General features: G+C 40.6%; 4 protein-coding genes across 4 annotated transcripts; 2 read left to right on the top strand and 2 right to left on the bottom strand.

Annotated features, from left to right (window-relative positions):
- Positions 1-4049: 4049 nt before the first annotated feature.
- LOC101158254 (2-methoxy-6-polyprenyl-1,4-benzoquinol methylase, mitochondrial-like) lies at positions 4050-5887 on the bottom strand. The gene is made up of 4 exons (XM_004085234.5): positions 5700-5887; positions 4895-4983; positions 4581-4692; positions 4050-4355 (listed from the first exon to the last, which is right to left on the bottom strand). The coding sequence occupies exons 1-4, from the start codon at positions 5817-5819 to the stop codon at positions 4254-4256; spliced, it is 423 nt and encodes a 140-aa protein (XP_004085282.1). The 5' UTR covers positions 5820-5887; the 3' UTR covers positions 4050-4253.
- Positions 5888-6805: 918 nt separating this feature from the next.
- LOC111947867 (nuclear factor 7, ovary-like) lies at positions 6806-8511 on the top strand. The gene has a single exon (XM_023958232.2). It carries the CDS (start codon positions 6948-6950, stop codon positions 8367-8369), a length of 1422 nt encoding a protein of 473 aa, XP_023814000.1. The 5' UTR covers positions 6806-6947; the 3' UTR covers positions 8370-8511.
- Positions 8512-10901: 2390 nt separating this feature from the next.
- On the bottom strand, positions 10902-13473 carry mrps30 (mitochondrial ribosomal protein S30). The gene is made up of 5 exons (XM_023958234.2): positions 12840-13473; positions 12369-12514; positions 12038-12143; positions 11507-11683; positions 10902-11383 (listed from the first exon to the last, which is right to left on the bottom strand). Exons 1-5 carry the CDS (start codon positions 13429-13431, stop codon positions 11124-11126), a joined length of 1281 nt encoding a protein of 426 aa, XP_023814002.1. The 5' UTR covers positions 13432-13473; the 3' UTR covers positions 10902-11123.
- A 453-nt stretch (positions 13474-13926) lies between these two features.
- Positions 13927-17078, top strand: hint2 (histidine triad nucleotide binding protein 2). Its single transcript, XM_004072079.5, has 5 exons — positions 13927-14134; positions 14264-14395; positions 14482-14586; positions 16714-16786; positions 16860-17078. Exons 1-5 carry the CDS (start codon positions 14051-14053, stop codon positions 16949-16951), a joined length of 486 nt encoding a protein of 161 aa, XP_004072127.1. The 5' UTR covers positions 13927-14050; the 3' UTR covers positions 16952-17078.
- The last annotated feature ends 683 nt before the right edge of the window (positions 17079-17761 follow it).

Here is a 17761-nt window from a genome sequence, read left to right as displayed (position 1 = left end):
TGACTTCGGTCCAGGAACATCTCCAGCCTTGCCAACACATCTGGCGCCAGACCACAGAAGCTCTCCTCCGCACCAAGGAGAGCAACTGTCGCATCGCCAATCGCCAGCCTGGTCAGAGGGTTTGGCTCTCCGCCCGCAATATTCCCATCCATGCTCACTCCTGCAAGTTGGCTCCCCAGTTCATCGGACCTTATACCATTGCAAAAAATAATCAATCCTTCCTGTATCCGTCTACGCCTCTCTCTGGCTCTCAAGGTACACCCCTCCTTTCACAGTGATGAAAGTCAGGCAAGGAAAAAATCCCTGAACTTTTCTTTGAGCGATATGGCGGGCACAGAGCGAAATTTTGGAAAAATACGTGGTCTTAGATGCATTCTGGTGCATTCTGGCAGCTAGTTATTCACTTCTTTATCAAGAAACTAAGACTAATTGGAGCATCATGATTTGTCATTCAAACCCCTAGTTTGACTCTCCATTAAGGACTTGCTGGTCCTAAAAAAGAATTTGGAAAATTGTTCAAAGTAACACAATCCTACAATCTACGCTTTTCCTTAAAGCTGCAAAACATACAATTGCTAAAATATAGTAACATCAAAGCCCCAAATGGCAAAAAGAACACCAGTAACTATGATATTCTATGAAAATACCTCAGTTATTTATACATTATTTCTGCTTTAGAAATGACTGATGTACAACATCCACTTGCACTGTTTTCTCAAACTATAATTACATCAAAATATGGGATCTGCTTTAAACTATAATTCTATAACATAATACATCAATTCTTTAACACCAATACTAAGTAATCTGGGAAATATCAAAACAAACATACAAACTAAACTAAATATTGTAAACATTATTTTTTAAGGGAGTGCGGGTCCAAACCATCAAATACTTATAATTAATGTTAACTATACTGAACTAAATCATGGTAATTAGGAAATACAAATAAATTAGATAGAGAAATGTATTCAAAATAAAAACTGAAACTCAAAACTAAAATTGAAATTATTTCAAAATGTGGTTTTGAGATTATTTTACACAAAAAAGTATTTGACCTACACTACCTTAAAAATCTTTTTTTTTTTTCCAGCCAAGACCACTTCAATTTGTTTTTTATCGTCTTCTCACAACTGAGGTCGTGACCAGGCTCAATAATGACGATGCCTGCCATTATTTTAACACAAATTTGATCGCAAACTCTACAGATGTGTTTGTGAAAGTTTAGCGTGGGTCCGCTAGTTTTGGTCTCTAGGGAAGCGAGTCACGCTGACCACGTGGTGCAGACAGAGCCAATCAGACCCGTCGACGCATCCGAAAGCAACTAAAACGTCCCGTCATTGGTCAATTAGGCCGGGAAGACGAAAGATGGCCACGACCATAGAGGAAGCGATCTGCGGAGAAATATAGAAAATAAAGCTAAAATTAGCTGATTTCAGACCATTTTCTAATCCGGAAAGCGATTTGTCCGTAGAGATCAGGTCTTTATTTCCCGGAAAGTACGTTCGGTTTGCTCAAAAACCCGGATTTCCGGGAATTCCCGGAAGACTTTCATCACTGTTTCATATCTCTCAGATCAAACCCGTTCAGGACAGTCCTCTGTGCCCGCCGTCCGCTTCCCCACCACCTGCCCGGGTCATCGACGGCGCCCCCGCCTTCACGGTTAGCGGGATACTGGACATCCAGCGTCGGGGTCGCGGGCACCAGTTCCTGGTTGATTGGGAGGGTTACGGTCCTGAGGAGCGATCTTGGATCTCGAGCTCTCTCATCCTGGACCCGTCCCTCATCGAGGATTTCTTCCGGGCCCATCCTGATCACCGCCCTGGACCGCCTGGAGGCGGTCGTTGAGGGGGGGGGTACTGTCTTGGTGCCTCTGTCAGGTTCCTCCACCCTCCCCTCTCTGCCTGGCCTAATTCACCGCAGCTGCCGCGCCGAGCACAATTCCATCAATACTCACCTCCTTCAGTGGAGCGCTGTTGGAGTCCACGCCAACTCTCAAGCCACAGTCGGTCTCTCAAGCTACGGTTCCAGTCCTCATCTCGTCTCGTATCCACGGACCCCCTTCAGCCACGTTGCCTCCCTGCCGCATCAAGACAACCTCACCAGCTGAACTAATAAATCCATTACTTACCACTACTCGCCTCCTGTCATCCTTCCGTGTTCAAGCATCTGGGTCTGCCAAGCTTAGTCAGTCATGACACTTTTGTCATCAAAAAATAACTGAAAATATTTTCTTTCATCACACTGTGATCACTCCAGATCCAGATTTTGCTCACAACCAGAAGAAAATCTTTAATATTATTGTGCAACAGATAACTCTAAAAAATTGTTTTAAAACTGTGATTTGTTTATGTTAAATGTTTATTAATAGAAAACTAAAAATCACAAACATTTATTCCATAAACTCTGATTTTTTTGTCTTGATAAAAATGAATCCACAAAATGATCCAGAAAATGTGACTTTGATGTTTTGTAAATAAATTCTCAAAGGCTGATTGAATCTGTTTTCTTTGCCCTCTAGTTTCTCAAACTATTTTACATCTGAATTCAATTCCAGATTTAACTTCATTTTCTCTAAAGATTTCCATTAAATTTTGACATTTTCTGCTGTTTCTGTTCAAGTAAATGTGAAGCAGCAGTTAAATCCTCTTCATGAGGAAAATATATCTGTGTTTCTACACCTGAAAGTAATTCGGAAGATGGAGAGAAAGTTCTCTTTGTTACTGGACCGTCTTTCTGAACACATTTACCTCCAACTTTCTGTCTGAATTTGAAAGAAAATCTTCATGATTAACATTTTATTCACATCTGGATGAGATTTTTGTGTTTATCTCACTGGAACAGGAAAAACTCAGGTGTGAATGGAACTAAAATGAAAACAATCATTTTTATTTTTTCATTTTTTATCATTTTATTTTCCTTTAGCCAGAGGGCCAGATCCACAGGTCACAGACTCCTGCCTTAGATCAACACAAATGTATAATTTACACTTTTTGATCATCTGTCAAAATCTGCACCAAAACACCAAAACAGTGAGTGAAAAGGTAAATGTTCCACATCTAAGAGCTAAAAACCACTTCAGTTGGTGTGTTGAAGGTTTGTTGGTGACGTTTGGCTTCTTTTCTTTCAGCATGATCCATTTCAAGTTGTGGCTGTCAAGACAGACTTTCATTGACTCTAAGATCTTCTGATGCACAGAACAGCTTGTGATTGACTCAGTCCACATTATTACACTTCCACCACTATGTTTTACTGATAGAAATTCAAACATTAACAGGCCAGCATAAGCTTCTTGTTAAGAATCTTGGAATTTTAGGGGCGGCATGGTAGAGTAGTGGTTAGCACTATCTCCCAACAGCAAGAAGGCGCTGGCTTAAATCCCAGCTAGAACATTTCAGTGGAGTTTGCATGTTCTCTGTTATTGCACGTCTAAAAACATGCTGCATAGGTTGATGACTAAATTGTCTTCATGTGTGAACATATTTCAGTGTTTTTCACTCAGGTGTTCTCTGCTTTCCCTCCACAGAGGTTGGGATAGGCCCCAGAAACCCTAAGGATTAAGCAGGTTTGGAAATATCATTAATGGATTTGACCGTTTGATTCATATTTTATTTAGTAAATCAATTTCTTTAAAATCTGCTTACATTATAAGACTTCCTTTAGTGAGTTTCAGTCCACCTTAAGCTTTAAAGCTGAAGACGAGCTCTTCCCCAAACCCTACAGTCCAGCTTCTGCCTTTTCTGAGGAGGAAGATTGCTTTTTGTCTTTAAATGGAAACAAATTCAAACAAACAGCAAAACTTTATTGCAACGCCGCCATGAACATCTGTCAATCAACAAGCACTTCTTAATAACTCTGTGCTGATCTGTTCACCTGCTATTTTACCTGAGTGACCTTGAAGACTACAAGGACGGGGGTCTCTGTGGTTGCTAAGCAACAAGAACCTGAAGTTCCTGTAAAGAACTCTGATGCACATTTTTATGAGACCAAGATGAGTCTCAGTCTCCATGGAAGCTGCAATTCACCGTTAAAGTATGACATCACAAACCTTTTCATATCTGACAACAAATAAAACTTTTTTTAACCCGTGACGTCAAACAGATTGGCTTTAATTTAAAGCATTTTGTTTAATAAACTCAACAATCTCTGTGATACAGGACTGAAAATATCTTTTTACAAATTCATCTATGGAACAGAAATGCGACTCCGCCTCATCTCAGAAATCAGCCGCGCAGATGAAGAGCCGCTCTTCCTCACAGCTTGAAGCCAGAATGGAGAGCCACCACCCCCCCAGTCAGGTTGAAGTACTGCACGCAGAAAAACCCGGCGTCTTCCATCAGGCCTTTGAACTCCTCCTTCACAGAAACAACAGACTTCAGTGAGATCCACAAAGTCACTAAACTGTTTGAAACAAGGAAAACTTTGATTTCAAACTCAGAAAAAAAGTCAGTTTTTTAACAAATGTAACAGAAATTATGAAATAGTTTATTTGTGCTGCTTCTACTTTCAACCCCTGAAGATGTTTTTCCACAGCATGACGATCATTTCCAGACAGTTTCTGAACCAAGCGGGGCTTTTACCTGGTCAGGAAACTTGCGGATGCTCTCCACCAAATACTGGTAAGATTTCCAGTCTCCAGCGATCACTTCTCCCAAAACTGGGATCACCTGGAAGCTGTAGGCATCGTAGAGCCTGAGGAGGAACAAACTTCAGCTGCAGTGCTGAGCGCTGAAATGACCATTTATTCATGAACGTTCCACCTTTGTTCCCTTCATATCACTTATTTGTGACTGAAAATTGTTTTTCAGCGAACAAGATCGATTTAGGATGAAAATATGAAAACTAAAACCAGATCATTGGAGTAGTTTATATAATATCGAACCATGCTGCTTACCGTTCCAGCACAGGATTGGTCACTTTGCTGAACTCCAAACACAGGAACCTGCCGCCAGGTTTAAGGACCCGAAGAGCCTCTTTGAGCGCCTGAAAGCAGAACGAGCCTGAAGTTTAAATCTATGGATAAAATTTTAGATTCTTTCAAGGTTTAAAAATGTTTCATTGGTCTCAGTTTGAAGTATTTGAAGTATGAGGCCTCAAAGACACTGAGGTCCTCCAGCTTTGACCTTTTAGTTGTTCCTAAGGTGAGAACCAAAACTCAACCCACAGACACACAGAGAATGTGAGTCTGTGGGTTGCAGACACAATATTCATTACTGTCTTTATTTCAATAAAGTTTTTACTGTGTCATTTAAAAGATTGAAATTCTGCTTTTTGACTTTATTTAGGTTTGTTTGTGACAGATTGTTTTTGCAATTAAAACATTAAACTGCAGCTTCAAATGTGGGTTCAGACCACTGCTGCTGCACCACAAACCTGATGAATATTTTCATATGATTCTGGATAAAATGTGAGAATTTTCATTTGAAATTACTGACAAAAACATTGAAACTTGTTTTTTTTTTTTAGATATTTTGATACATATAATAAAAATGTGTAAGTACTTCCATAAACATTTATTTTAAACAAAAGAAACTTTTAAAATTGCATAAATAATAATTTAAGAACTGCCTCTCTCCTTATTTATACACTTTTTGTCTATGTTAAACTATATAAGTCATACCCCCCCATAACCACATTGATTAATTGTTTTTATCAATAAAGTTTTCTAGCTAAAACCCTGGAGCTTTTCTTCCGCTCACCTTTGCTTGCTTTCTCCGCCTCGGATACGGTCTCGAAGCCGAAGTGAGTGCTCCGGTCCTCGGCTGCACCGGTGAACCCCCTACACTCTGACCGCCGCAATACTGCGGTGAAACAGGCATTTTTGCGGGACAAACTGCGGACAAACGTTCTCACGGAGGCAGCCATGTTGATTACACAGTGAGACAGGAAGTTTCTTTTTCTATTGATGATACTGCAGTGAATATTTGCTGCCATCTAAAGGTCAAATGTAGAACTGCGGATTTTGTCCGGCGGATTTAGCCCATTTTTTAAGAACTTTTGGAAATGTAGTAATTTCTTTTTTTTTCAATATTGTTATTTAATTTTCATTTTTCTATATATGCCTTTAGCCACAGTAAAAAACGCGGTCCGTCCAGTTATCCTAGAGATAACTAGAGATAACATTGGGCAGTTTGTGGCTGGGTCTGGCGGTTATCAGATGACTTTTGGGCTGGAAAATTGTGACCCTATCTGGCAACACTGGAATGTGGAAATCCTAGAGAAGACCAAGCGCCCTCTGCTGGACATTTGGTAGCCCTACTACTACTGGGAGGAAATTTCGTTACTTCACTGCCCTGCAAAACGCAAACGCAGAGCAATCCTGGATCAATCAAACTCAAAATCACGAACACTTCTGAGCCAAAGTCATGAAGAAAGAGATACAAGCTTAATGTTTTATCTTATTTGCTTACACAATAAACCCTTCTGACAATAAGAAAGTGATTAAAACTCTGGACCTGTGCGTCAGTTTCAATGTCTTTGTGTAACAAGTAATAACAACCCCCTGGCCTGTTCTTTTCCTATTATTGTATTGAACTGTTCTGTATTGGATCGTTGTGATTCCGCCCAATTGGGCGATTTTGGTTCTAAATTTGCGGGTAGAACTGGCTTTGGGCGGGTATGCATGATTTGGTCGCCTTATGAACATATAATAGCGGACTACGCTAAGCTTTGTGGCTGTTGGGTTCTTATGTACTGAAGCTCCGTTTGCCTGGGTCTGGCGGTTATAGATGACGTTTGGGCTGGAAAACAGTGACTCTATCTGTCAACACTGGCTGAGACTGAGGAAATAAATTCTGAGGAAACTGAAAGTTAAATGACTTTTCTGAACTGAACTCAGACGCCATTAAAGGTCTTTGAATCTCTGCTGGAAAAACAAAGATTTGTGGAATATTTTCATCCTGAACTTCAAGACAGAAGCTGGTGAGTCTGAAAGACTTTGGTCAGAAATGGCTGAGAGAGCTGCTCTTCTTGAATACCTGAACTGTCACGTTTGTTCTGAGACTTTCAATGATCCTGTAACTCTGAGCTGCAACCACAACTTCTGTTGGAGCTGCCTGCAGAAGTTCTGGGAACAAACTCAGAACAAAAACTGTCCCATCTGTAAAAGAAAATCTTCTAAAGATCATCCTGCTGTGAACTTTGGCCTGAAGGAACTTGCTGACTCGTTTGCTGGAAGACAGAAATCTGAATCATCAGAGACAAAAACAGGAGAGCAGAAGTTCATGGAGGTCTGCAGGAAACATCCAGGAGAATCCAAACTGTTCTGTAAAGACGAGCAGAGAGCTTTTTGTTCTGTCTGTGAGTTTTTTCAGCACCAGAGTCACAAAGTGGTTCCTGTAGAAGAAGCAGTCGGAGAGCTGAAGGAGGAGCTGAAATCTGACTTAAAGTCTCTGCAGGACAAGAAGATCAAATACAAAGAAGTGGAGGAAACATACAATCAGATGATTCAACACTCCAAGAAGCTGCTGCTGTCCACAGAGACACAGATCAGAGCAGAGTTCAACAAGCTCCAGCAGTTCCTGAAGGAGGAAGAGGAGTCCAGACTGGCAGCTCTGAGGGAGGAAGAGGAGCAGAAGAGGAAGACTGTGATGGGAGAGATGAAGAGGATCCAGGAGCAGATGTCCTCTCTGTCAGAAAGTATCAGTGCTGTTGAAGCAGAGCTGCAGAAAGACAAGGAGGCGTTCCTCAGCAGTTGGAAAGACACTCAGAGCAGAGCCAGAGCCCAGAGCTCGCTGTCAGACCCACAGCTGCTCTCAGGAGCTCTGATAGATGTGGCCAAACATGTGGGCAACCTGTCCTTCAGAGTCTGGGAGAAGATGAAGGAGAAGGTCCACTTCAGTCCGGTCCTCCTGGATCCAAACACTGCAAGAGGATGGCTCTATCTGTCTGATGATCTGACCAGTGTGAGACGAGGAGAAACTTCTCAGCAGCTTCCTAACAATCCAGAGAGAAACATGGAATATCCTGATGTTTTTGGCTCTGAGGGCTTCAGATCAGGGAAACACAGCTGGGAGGTGGAGGTGGGAGATCATCCTTTCTGGCTCATTGGTGTGACTAAAGAGTCTGTTAACAGGAAGGGAGAATGTTCTGCTTCACCAAAAGATGGAATCTGGTGTTTATTACACCGTAATGGAAAATACACAAACGGTGATGGTCAGACTGTCACTGTGACCAAGAGTCTCCAGAAGATCAGAGTCCAGCTGGACTATGACAGGGGGGAGGTGTCCTTCTACAACCCTGAAGACATGACTCACATCTACACTTACAAAGACACTTTCACTGAGAAACTTTTTCCATATTTTGAAGTTAATAAATCAGAAGATGCAAAAACCTCTAAACTCCAAATCTGTCCGACTGAGATGATTTGACTCTTTTGTCATTAAAAAAAATAAATAACTGAAATTTTTTTCTTTCATCACACTTGTTTCAATCCAGATAATCAGATTTTCTTCACACAGAAGAAAATCTTCATTATTTTTTGTGCAACAATTAACTCTAAAACATTGTATAAGAACTGATTTGTACATTTGAATAGTTTAATAATAGGAAACTGAAATGTGACATATTGAGTTTGTTTCCATAAATTCTCTGATTTTTTTTTTTCCCTTCAAGATAAAAATGAATCCACAGTGATCCAGAAAATGTGACTTTGATGTTTTGTTAATAAATTCCCTTCAAACACTGAATCTTTATCTTTTATCACTCTATGATCAATCCAGATGATTAGATTTAGCAGAAAATCTGTATTTTTGTGTATCCTCCTGAGAACCGAGGAAAAAAAGTGTCTCCCAATTTTTGTTTTTGTGTGATTTCCTATCCATTTGGGCCTTAAAAAACTCCTTACAATTTAAATTTTTAAAAAATATTTTTTATTGTAATTCCCCGACACGTCCACTGTAGAGGACAACAGGACGATATTTCTGTGAAAGTAGAACTCAATTAGGAAAATCAGAAAAAAGGAGCAGATTAAATCTTTAGTGATATTCACCCAAAAAACATTAAATTATGTTTTAAAACAATAAAATTCTAAATCACTCTTTTGTCACTTGTTGGACCATCTGCTACAGAGGAAAATTGACCAGTAAATTGAGAGCTTTGCTTATTGGCTCAAAGTAAAAAAGACTCAAAGTAAAAAGGTTTTTATTTTCTTCACATCAAAGTATAACCCTAAATTCATTTAAACCTTACAGAAGTTTAAACTTTAGTCTTTAAGCAGCTTTACTCTTTAGGTCTTTTTTTGTCCCAAGTATGTCACTCACACACTTCCTGAGATTGTGCAGCTGAACTCTCACACCTTTAGGCAGTGGCGCCTCCAGAAATTTTTCATGGGGGTGGCCAGTAGGGGGCCACATTAAATCTTGGGGTGGCACACAAAAACCATGAGCTATATTTTTAAAATTCATTCTACCAAACGTAGTAAAACAACCTTTAGAAAACCAACAGAAAGATAAATGCCTACTGATATTTTGTAGAACATGAACTTATAGTAGATACTACTAGTATAATAACTAATAGATACTAGTAGATACCATTAGTAGATACTACTACTGATATATATTTTTTGTTTATATTTAATGCTTTGGTGTGTCTGCTTGGGGTGTTCGGCTCTTGACTGAGAGATATCTATAATGAACAAAAAATGAAATCTGTTGTTCTGAAATAATAAAAAAAATATCCTTCTAATTATTAATTATATCTGTAGACATTTCTATTCAGACTTATAATCATGAAACATTTTTATTAATAGGGTAACATAATTCTAACTTCACCAGTTGGTCCAGGAACAGGTGGAGCCCCTTATGCTGAGTTCTGCCTTGCTTCTCTGACCAATGATACTGACTGTCCCTCCTCTGATGCCGTCTCATCTTTGTCTTCCTCATTCTCTCCAGCACTTTAATATGTATTTCTTTATTTAATAAGAATCTAATTTTTGATAATAATTTTTGATAATAATTTTCTGTGATATTTTTAATTATTTAATATAAATGTCATTTGTGATGTCCTTTATTGATGTTATATTATACAGATTATTTCTGAATGTCGTGTTGCTGCCATAGATAAATGAAATTTCCCCATTGTGGGATTAATAAAGTCATCTATCTATCTATCTATCTATCTATCTATCTATCTATCTATCTATCTATCTATCTATCTATCTATCTATCTATCTATCTATCTATCTATCTATCTATCTATCAATACAGATCTAAAGTACAGTAAACAGATTGTTAAAGACCCACGGAAAATATTTAACAGGAAAAGAAACGTAGCATTTTGGGATGTGTGATTGTGTGTGCGTGCGTGCGCTCTCGCGCGCACGCGTGTGTGTGCGTGCTGAAACCGGTGCTCGCGCGATGCAGGAAGAGAGGGGGGATAGCGCGTGTGAGTGTGTGGAGCGCATACACGCGCGGTCAGTCGCCGTTTTGGACTTAAGGAAAAAGTAATAAAGAAAGTTCATCTTTAGTGACTGAGACTGGTTCTTTTGTCTGACCGGCCCAGAGGATCTGAGGGTTCGAACGCGGAAGTGAACCACGCGTCTTATTCATTCTGCGTCCAGCGGCTCCTCTGTAGATGTCTGCGCACTCAAGGGCAGCAGGGAGGGGAGGGGGTGAGGGCCGGTTTAGGTGATCAGAGCGACTTGCCGCTTGCTGGCTGTGCATTTGGGATGAAACGCACAACTGATGCTACCACAGCTTATAGTGGCTACTGGGGTGGCCACTGGGGTGGCCAGGTGTCGGAGAGGGGTGGCCATGGCCACCCCTGGCCACCCCCTGGTGGCGCCACTGCCTTTAGGAACTACCAACATATCCAAACACTAAGAAATCTATTTAATGAGAGCAGCAACAATATTATATGAATTCAGTTTACTGAATGAAATGAAATCAAAGATGAACACACAATTTATCTGAATTCGTTTTTTTATTAATACAATCTGGAAATTGTTCTTTTAATTTGAAAATTCTCTCCCTCCTCTTTGATGTAGTACATCGTGCTGCCGCCAGAGGGCAGAAGACAGCAGCCATGGATCATTTTCTGGTTTTCAAAATAAACTTCAACTTTAAACCTTTTGCATGTCTAACAGCCATGAAAAACCAAACCTTCAGAACAGATTTTACTGGACTCTACGGCCGGTTCATGAGGAACTGAACCAGAAGCTTGATGACGCCGTCGTTCAGACCCAGCACCTCTCCGTCCTGCACAGTCTGGAACAGCTGCTGGCTTTGGCTGCCCCACAGAAGGTTCTTTCTGGGGTTGTTAGCATCTGTTTCCACAGAGAGAGCCACAGTGTTCAGCTGGTAGCAGAAGAAGGAAAAGAAGTGACCGTCTGTGATCACAGCCTGCGACACAAAGGGTCTGCACACGTCCTCGTGGCTCCAGAAACCTGTCAAAGGATGAACAGGAAGATCAGTGGCAGTTCAACCATCAACTGGCCTTTAGGACCTGATAAACTAAACGTCCACGGTTTCAGTGGCAGGAAGAGGCGTCTCCTGCGTGGAGAACTCACCCTGGTACGCAGCCTGAGCTCCTGTCCAGGAGAAAAGACTGGCGAGGGCGTTGGCTCTCAGGAAAACCTCCACCTGATCAGACTGCTGCTGCTTCAGCATCCGGTCTCTGTGGTACCGGTCGGGTACCAAATGGAACTGGGTGTGACCGTAGCATGCTGGGTCGGGCAGCTTTGCGCCTGTTAAAACGACCAAGAGGATTCATCAAAAGAAGAAATTCAAACTCTGACCTGATGGAACAAAAAGTGTCCTGAATTTCATCAGAATCTTTGTCTGACTCAGCTTGAAATGTCTTTGGGTTGAAGACATAAAGCAGTTCAGAACATTAACAGGTAGGACGGTGGTTCTATTGTAAAGACGGTTGCTTTAAATCAGACTGAAAAGTCTGATTATCAGCAGGTACCTGGTTAACTGATCTGGTTTAGAAATGACCCTTAGCTACAAACAGAAGACAACTGGCAGATTTGCTGCTATTAATCACAGGAGTCTTAGTTCTGTTCCCTTAAAGAACTTATTGTTTTTATATTTGATACCTGTGAAGATGTGGTTGTCATACTGTCTCCTGAAGAGGGGCATCAGGTTTGGAGCGAGAGGAACCAAGGGAACGTCAGCCGTGTAAGACGCCTCCATTGGATTAAACTTTAAAGGAACAAAAATGTTTTTTTATTGACTGATGAGCTCTGAATCTGTGGCTTTTTGTCTATTTTCTCTTTTATAAATAATTCTCAGAAACTCCTTTAATTTAAATGGTGAATATTCATTGTGTGTGGAGGCAATTCTTTCTTATCTCCACAAACTCAGGAACTTTCTTTTTGTCCGATGGGATTTTGTTGTGATGTCATCAGCTGTCAGCATGGCTGTTACCTGTGGTAGTTGCTGAGTTATCCGGATCTGACTGTGAGGGCTGTCGTCAATCTGAAACCGGAATGGTTCCAGCCGCCCCTTACGGTGCCCCTTTGGTATAATCCTCTGCCCTCTACGCCAGTAAAAATTCACCTGTGGACTGAAGTCTGACAAAAACACGAGACGAAACATTACTAATAAACAGGGCTAAGGAGAAAAACTGAATATTTGTATAAACAGATTCAGAAAGCCTATGACCTTGTATTTCTTTCATTTAATTATTTTCCTCCTATTTGACTAAGGTTCAATAAAACAGTAAATTTAGAGAGAGAAAATAACAAGACATTTCTCTTTTTGATTGCATCAAGAACAGGGACAAAAACTTTGCTCTTATTTTGAGAATCCCCTTGTTTGCATTTTATTTAATAGTCCAGATTGTTCCATAAGAACTGTGATGCGTTCACGTTCTATCATTTCCCCTCGTTCACTTACCGAGACTGGAGGATAGGAGCAGCGGGTTATACTTGGCCAAACTGTATGTGAGTTCAGCCACCAGATTTTTTAGAAAAGGTCCCATCTGTTGCTCCTGATGTTTGTAAACGTAAGGTTTGCGTTTCTTATTCATGTGGCAGTGTTCCTGGAGGATCACACGGGTGACCAGGGCGCGGATCTCCGCAAACGCATCACCGTCAATGCCAGTGATCTCGGTTTGATCCGCGGGTGATGGAGAGCTCCCCTCCCCGCTGTCCACAGAGAACTTCTCGGGTAAACCTGGGATGTACGCCGTCTTGGTGAAGTGTTGGTACCATCGATCCGCGTTCCGAGCGAACGTCTGGGGATATACCACAAATTTCTGCCGCTGGATGCGGGTGATGAGCGACAGTTTCTCCTCCACCGGAGAGGCGCATATCTTTTGAATCTGCTCATCGATCTGTCGCAGCCTGGCGGACTTGCTCTTAGCGGTAAGGGAAGCGACTACAGGCGGATACGAAGGCTGCGTTACGGCAGCCTCAGTGTGGACAAACCGCAGGTTCTTAAACAGGCTTTTAGGGAACAGCAAGGGCAGCTTGCAGCGAGACGCCATGTTTGTCGAGTTTGTGCTTCCGGGTCACTGACCCTCATACTAACTGTATACCTTCGTAGCGCCACCTTCTGCTGAAAAACAACAACGACGGAAAATGTACTTATGCATTTACTAAAATTAATTAGTACTTTCTGACAATTTACTCATTAAATGTTTATTTTTATGATCTTCTAGTTCAGAATAGATAATTTTAAAGCGTTCAGAAGAGGTGTAAAACGTTTAAAGGCCGTTTAACATTGCTGCTCTTGAACATACCTCGTACGCACAACTACGTCATTCATGTACACTTTGTGTGTTTGAGATAACGTCGTTATTTTTTTTTTCATAAATTTCGACGTTTCTTTTTAACGTGAACATCGTGCATTTTAAAGTCGTTTTACATCGTAAATATTAAGTACACTATATAGATTTAATTTATTATTATCGATTGGGTTTTTTTTAAACTTTCGAACTTGTACACTTTTGTCAAGGCTAGGTCTATTATGGAATTTGAGCTTTCTGATTTATTTGAAGGCAGCATCAAGCTCGATAGCTATGGTGGAGAAGTTGGTGCCCTGCACTGCCGTGTTTTTGTCCAAAAAGTAAATGTCACTCCCTGGCAGAGGGGATTTTTAAAGCTATGAATTTTTGTAATGCTTTCCGAGCACAGATTGGGTGCAGAGCGCTTCAGCTCAGCCGTGTTCACCGTGTTTGTCAAGCTAAGGTAGCTGTCATTTTAGCTTCGTGGAAAACCTGTGCTTTGCACGCCTAATATGGGTTTCTATTTAAATCAGTGGATAAAGCATGTTTGGTTAATTTCTTAATATTAATGTACCCTTTTTTTCATTTTCAGAAAACTCTTTGCACAAAACACGATGAGGTGAAACTGGCAGAAGAGGCAAGCAAAAGGTTTTCAGCTCCAACCATCTTCTCCAAAGTGATTGACAAAAGCATCCCTGCAGATATCATTTATGAAGACCATATGGTAAATTATGGTTCCCGTGCCACACCTGTCCTCATCCATTAAATAGCAAAGTCACTCTTAAATGTTTCTGATTTGATGTTGTTTAGTGTTTGGCGTTCAGAGACATCAGTCCACAGGCGCCCGTCCACTTCCTGGTTATTCCCAGGACCCCCATTCCACGAATAAGTGCTGCTGAAGATGCAGATGCAGAGGTGGGCTCTTTTTCCTGATGGATCCTCACCAGGGATGTGCACAAGATTTTAGAGGGCAGGGGCTCAAACTTAGAAAAGGGCACCAAAAACAAACACTTGTCCTTTAGATTATATGGAAATTAAGTAACTTTTAAAAATAAAGTACTAATAGATACCTTCTCCGTTATATGACCTGTGTGGGTAAAATTGTCTTTTGTTTATACAAACAACGTATTTTCAACATGAGGTCATTCTATTTATCACAGGATGTCATCAAAGCAATACAACACTGGAGGCTATTTATGCTGACACAATGTGCTGCAGGCATAATCAACACAAATCAAGTTTAATGCAGATGGTAATATTTTAAACACAAAATATCCCAAAACATTTTTCCCTGGAATGCTGAAATTTTAACAATATTTAATGTTGTGTTTTTTTATGGTATCTCTAACAGGAATGTATTAATATTTATACACTAATTAGGGCAATTTTTAATACAAGGCAAAGAGGGCAGGTGTTCAAGGACCCGTAAGGCCCTATGAGTGTGCGTGCCTGATCCTCACTCTTTGGACAGTTATCAGTGTAGGAGAAAAGTCATAAGGCTGTCAGGAAATCTGCTAAGGCATATGAATGAAGCTTAATATCATGGTTTCAGAATATTGCAGGCATAAACTCAGAAGCAGACGTTCCTCACAGAGTGCCTGTTTTGAATTTGGTTTTACAGCTTTGTGTGATGAGCTTCCAGAGAGCTGGGTGAAAAGACTAGATCATTGGTTTTTGTTGCAAAAGTAGACAGAATCAAGGATCTCCTTAGGGTAAAAAAGAAGCACCTTAGCCCGATGATATAGGTCTGGATTTTAACTGAGCAGCTCTGAAGTCTTCATTTCTGTTTTAAACGTTTAAATGTGAACATGCTGAGTCTCAGAATTGTTGCGTTACTTTCTTAAGATCGTTGCTTTGAAGTGGTCGCCGGGTTTTCTAGATCAGGATGAGCTGACAAGCTCAGCGATCAGTTGAGGTGCGTTCAAGAAAGCGCTCGTACATGGTGTTCACACTGGACAAGCAGGGAGGGGCTTCTTTTTCTTTTCCCACTATTTATGAGAACTGTTTACAAAAGCATCAGGACTCGATATCAAAAGATGAAAAAACCAGACTAGGACATCCCTAATATTTACTATTAGTGATTAAACGTATCCATTATGGTTTATCTTTTTATTCCTATAAAATTTAGTTGCAATTGTAAGAAAATTAATCCTACAAATGCATTTTTTGATCTGGGTATTTCTTTATTTAAATCTTGAAACAGGCGCAGACATAAAAAGAGCATTTGAAAAAGATCGTAAGCAAGCAGGACAGCTTGTAGACAGAGAGCTCTCAGTTAGTGGTGACGGGGTGGGGGGTGGGGCTGTTCTTGTTTTTTTCCGGACTAATAGTCCCGGCCACAACTTAGAGGGGAATTTTCAAAGTACTACTGTCCTCCAGAAACTATGTCCTAAAAACAACACAGTTTTTTTTTATTGCCTAAAAACAACATAATCATAATTTAAAGACAACTGGAACACTAAAAAAATAGATCAAGGGATGATCTGTTTGGGTCTTTTAAGCAAAAATATACATTAAACAAAACATATTCTCATGTTTTTATAAGCCAACTTGATTTTTTATCTTTGTAAGTCACATGTGAGAAATATGTAAGAACTGAACATGTCAAGCAGAAAAGGGAACTTTAACGGCAAAAATCCAAACCGACCGGTCGAAGAATCAGACTGCAGCACTTTTCCAGAAAAGCAGGTCGAACGTCTGTCATAAGTCCTGCTCGTTTTAGGACTTTTAAAATAGATTCAAGCTGATTTTTTTTTTTCAAAGGTCATGTTTGCACTTCCTTTAAATAAAGTTGTTTTCATAGATATGCAGGTCCAGACAGCTTTGCATATGTGTCACAGTGCAGAGTGACGGGGTTCACTCGGATGAATCCGTGTCGTCCACTCCTGACCTCTTTCCATGCTCCAGTTCTCAGGTCCAAACTGCAGCTTCCTCCAAAGTCCAGATGTTGTCACAAAGTGAATCCATGCCCTTTCTGCTTTTGATAAAACTCACAGAACCAGAGAAGTGGACTCTTAACGCCTCTTGTTTCCCGTCTTCCAGCTTCTGGGACATTTGCTGGTTGTCGCTAAAAACGTGGCGAAGCAGGAATCCCTGAGTGACGGGTACCGAGTGGGTGAGCCACGTCATCCGTCCACTGTGTTTTGACCCTGTGGTCAGAAAGTCTGACGGTTCGTCTGTATTTTCAGTGATCAATGACGGGAAGCACGGCGCCCAGTCGGTCTACCACCTCCACGTCCACGTCCTGGGGGGGAGACAGATGAAGTGGCCTCCAGGATGAGTCTCACTTCAGGATTCTGGAGCGTCCGATTGACAACTTTACCTTTTCAAAGCCTCGACATTCAAATATTTTGTGCTGACATAAATTGTAAAAATCAAAAGTGAGAATAAATCCAGCTGCAAATGAAGACGTTCTTTCTTTTCCAACACATTTCAATTCTTACCAGTCATCAGGAACCAACAACGTCTACAAACACTCTCATAATGTGCAGAAAAACATGAATATTTTTGACTTAAATTATATTGTTGAAGATGCAGCTTTATAGATTATGAAGCCTTAAGGGTCAAAGGTCATGTGCACCAAGTTAGAGCTGCTGCTAAAAACTTTTCTGGTTTGATGACTTTTAATTTTCTATCCAGTTTTTAACCATTTTTATTTTTAGTATCAATCTGTTCAATGTCAAACAAGAAATTGAATTGTTTCTCAATGGAATTTCCTCAACCAACAACAATAATAATAAAGATTTAAGTGTCAGAGTTGATTTTCTTCTATTAAAAAAAATTCATAGCTTGACTTCATGCCACCAACTGGAAGAGACCAGCGATGAAACCTCCGGAATGATGTCAAAGACCGCAAACCTCACGTTCCCTCACAAACTTCTCTGTCCGTTTGCATTTGCTGAGGAAATGCAAAACGTTTGTGTGTCCCACAGTTAAAAAAGGTTTCTGTTGCTTCTACTAAGTTGAATCTTCTCTCTGGTCTGTGATGGTTAACATTATTAACATCAGGTGAAACAATTGATCAAAAAATACATTTTTATTAAAAAATGCTTGCAGAGCCTACACGGACAAAATGTGGGAAAATGTGGAG

The sequence above is a fragment of the Oryzias latipes genome, chromosome 9, assembly GCF_053564925.1.
Source record: "Oryzias latipes strain Hd-rR chromosome 9, Olatipes_Hd-rR_3.1".
NCBI lineage: Eukaryota > Metazoa > Chordata > Actinopteri > Beloniformes > Adrianichthyidae > Oryzias > Oryzias latipes.
This window is presented reverse-complemented; position numbering and strand designations above follow the sequence as displayed.

Excerpts from the sequence above, each read along its gene's own strand:
- mrps30 (XM_023958234.2), bottom strand. The coding sequence starts at position 13,431 with ATGGCGTCTCGCTGCAAGCTGCCCTTGCTGTTCCCTAAAAGCCTGTTT. Across the intron at positions 12,515-12,839 it reads GCTCCTATCCTCCAGTCTCG|ACTTCAGTCCACAGGTGAAT; the intron begins GTAAGTGAACGA and ends TGTTTTTGTCAG. Across the intron at positions 11,384-11,506 it reads AGCTCAGGCTGCGTACCAGG|GTTTCTGGAGCCACGAGGAC; the intron begins GTGAGTTCTCCA and ends ATCCTTTGACAG.
- LOC111947867 (XM_023958232.2), top strand. The coding sequence starts at position 6,948 with ATGGCTGAGAGAGCTGCTCTTCTTGAATACCTGAACTGTCACGTTTGT.
- LOC101158254 (XM_004085234.5), bottom strand. The coding sequence starts at position 5,819 with ATGCCTGTTTCACCGCAGTATTGCGGCGGTCAGAGTGTAGGGGGTTCA. Across the intron at positions 4,984-5,699 it reads GGCGGAGAAAGCAAGCAAAG|GCGCTCAAAGAGGCTCTTCG; the intron begins GTGAGCGGAAGA and ends TTCTGCTTTCAG. Across the intron at positions 4,356-4,580 it reads TCCGCAAGTTTCCTGACCAG|GAGGAGTTCAAAGGCCTGAT; the intron begins GTAAAAGCCCCG and ends GTTTCTGTGAAG.
- hint2 (XM_004072079.5), top strand. The coding sequence starts at position 14,051 with ATGAATTTTTGTAATGCTTTCCGAGCACAGATTGGGTGCAGAGCGCTT. Across the intron at positions 14,135-14,263 it reads ACCGTGTTTGTCAAGCTAAG|AAAACTCTTTGCACAAAACA; the intron begins GTAGCTGTCATT and ends TTTCATTTTCAG. Across the intron at positions 16,787-16,859 it reads GAGTGACGGGTACCGAGTGG|TGATCAATGACGGGAAGCAC; the intron begins GTGAGCCACGTC and ends CTGTATTTTCAG.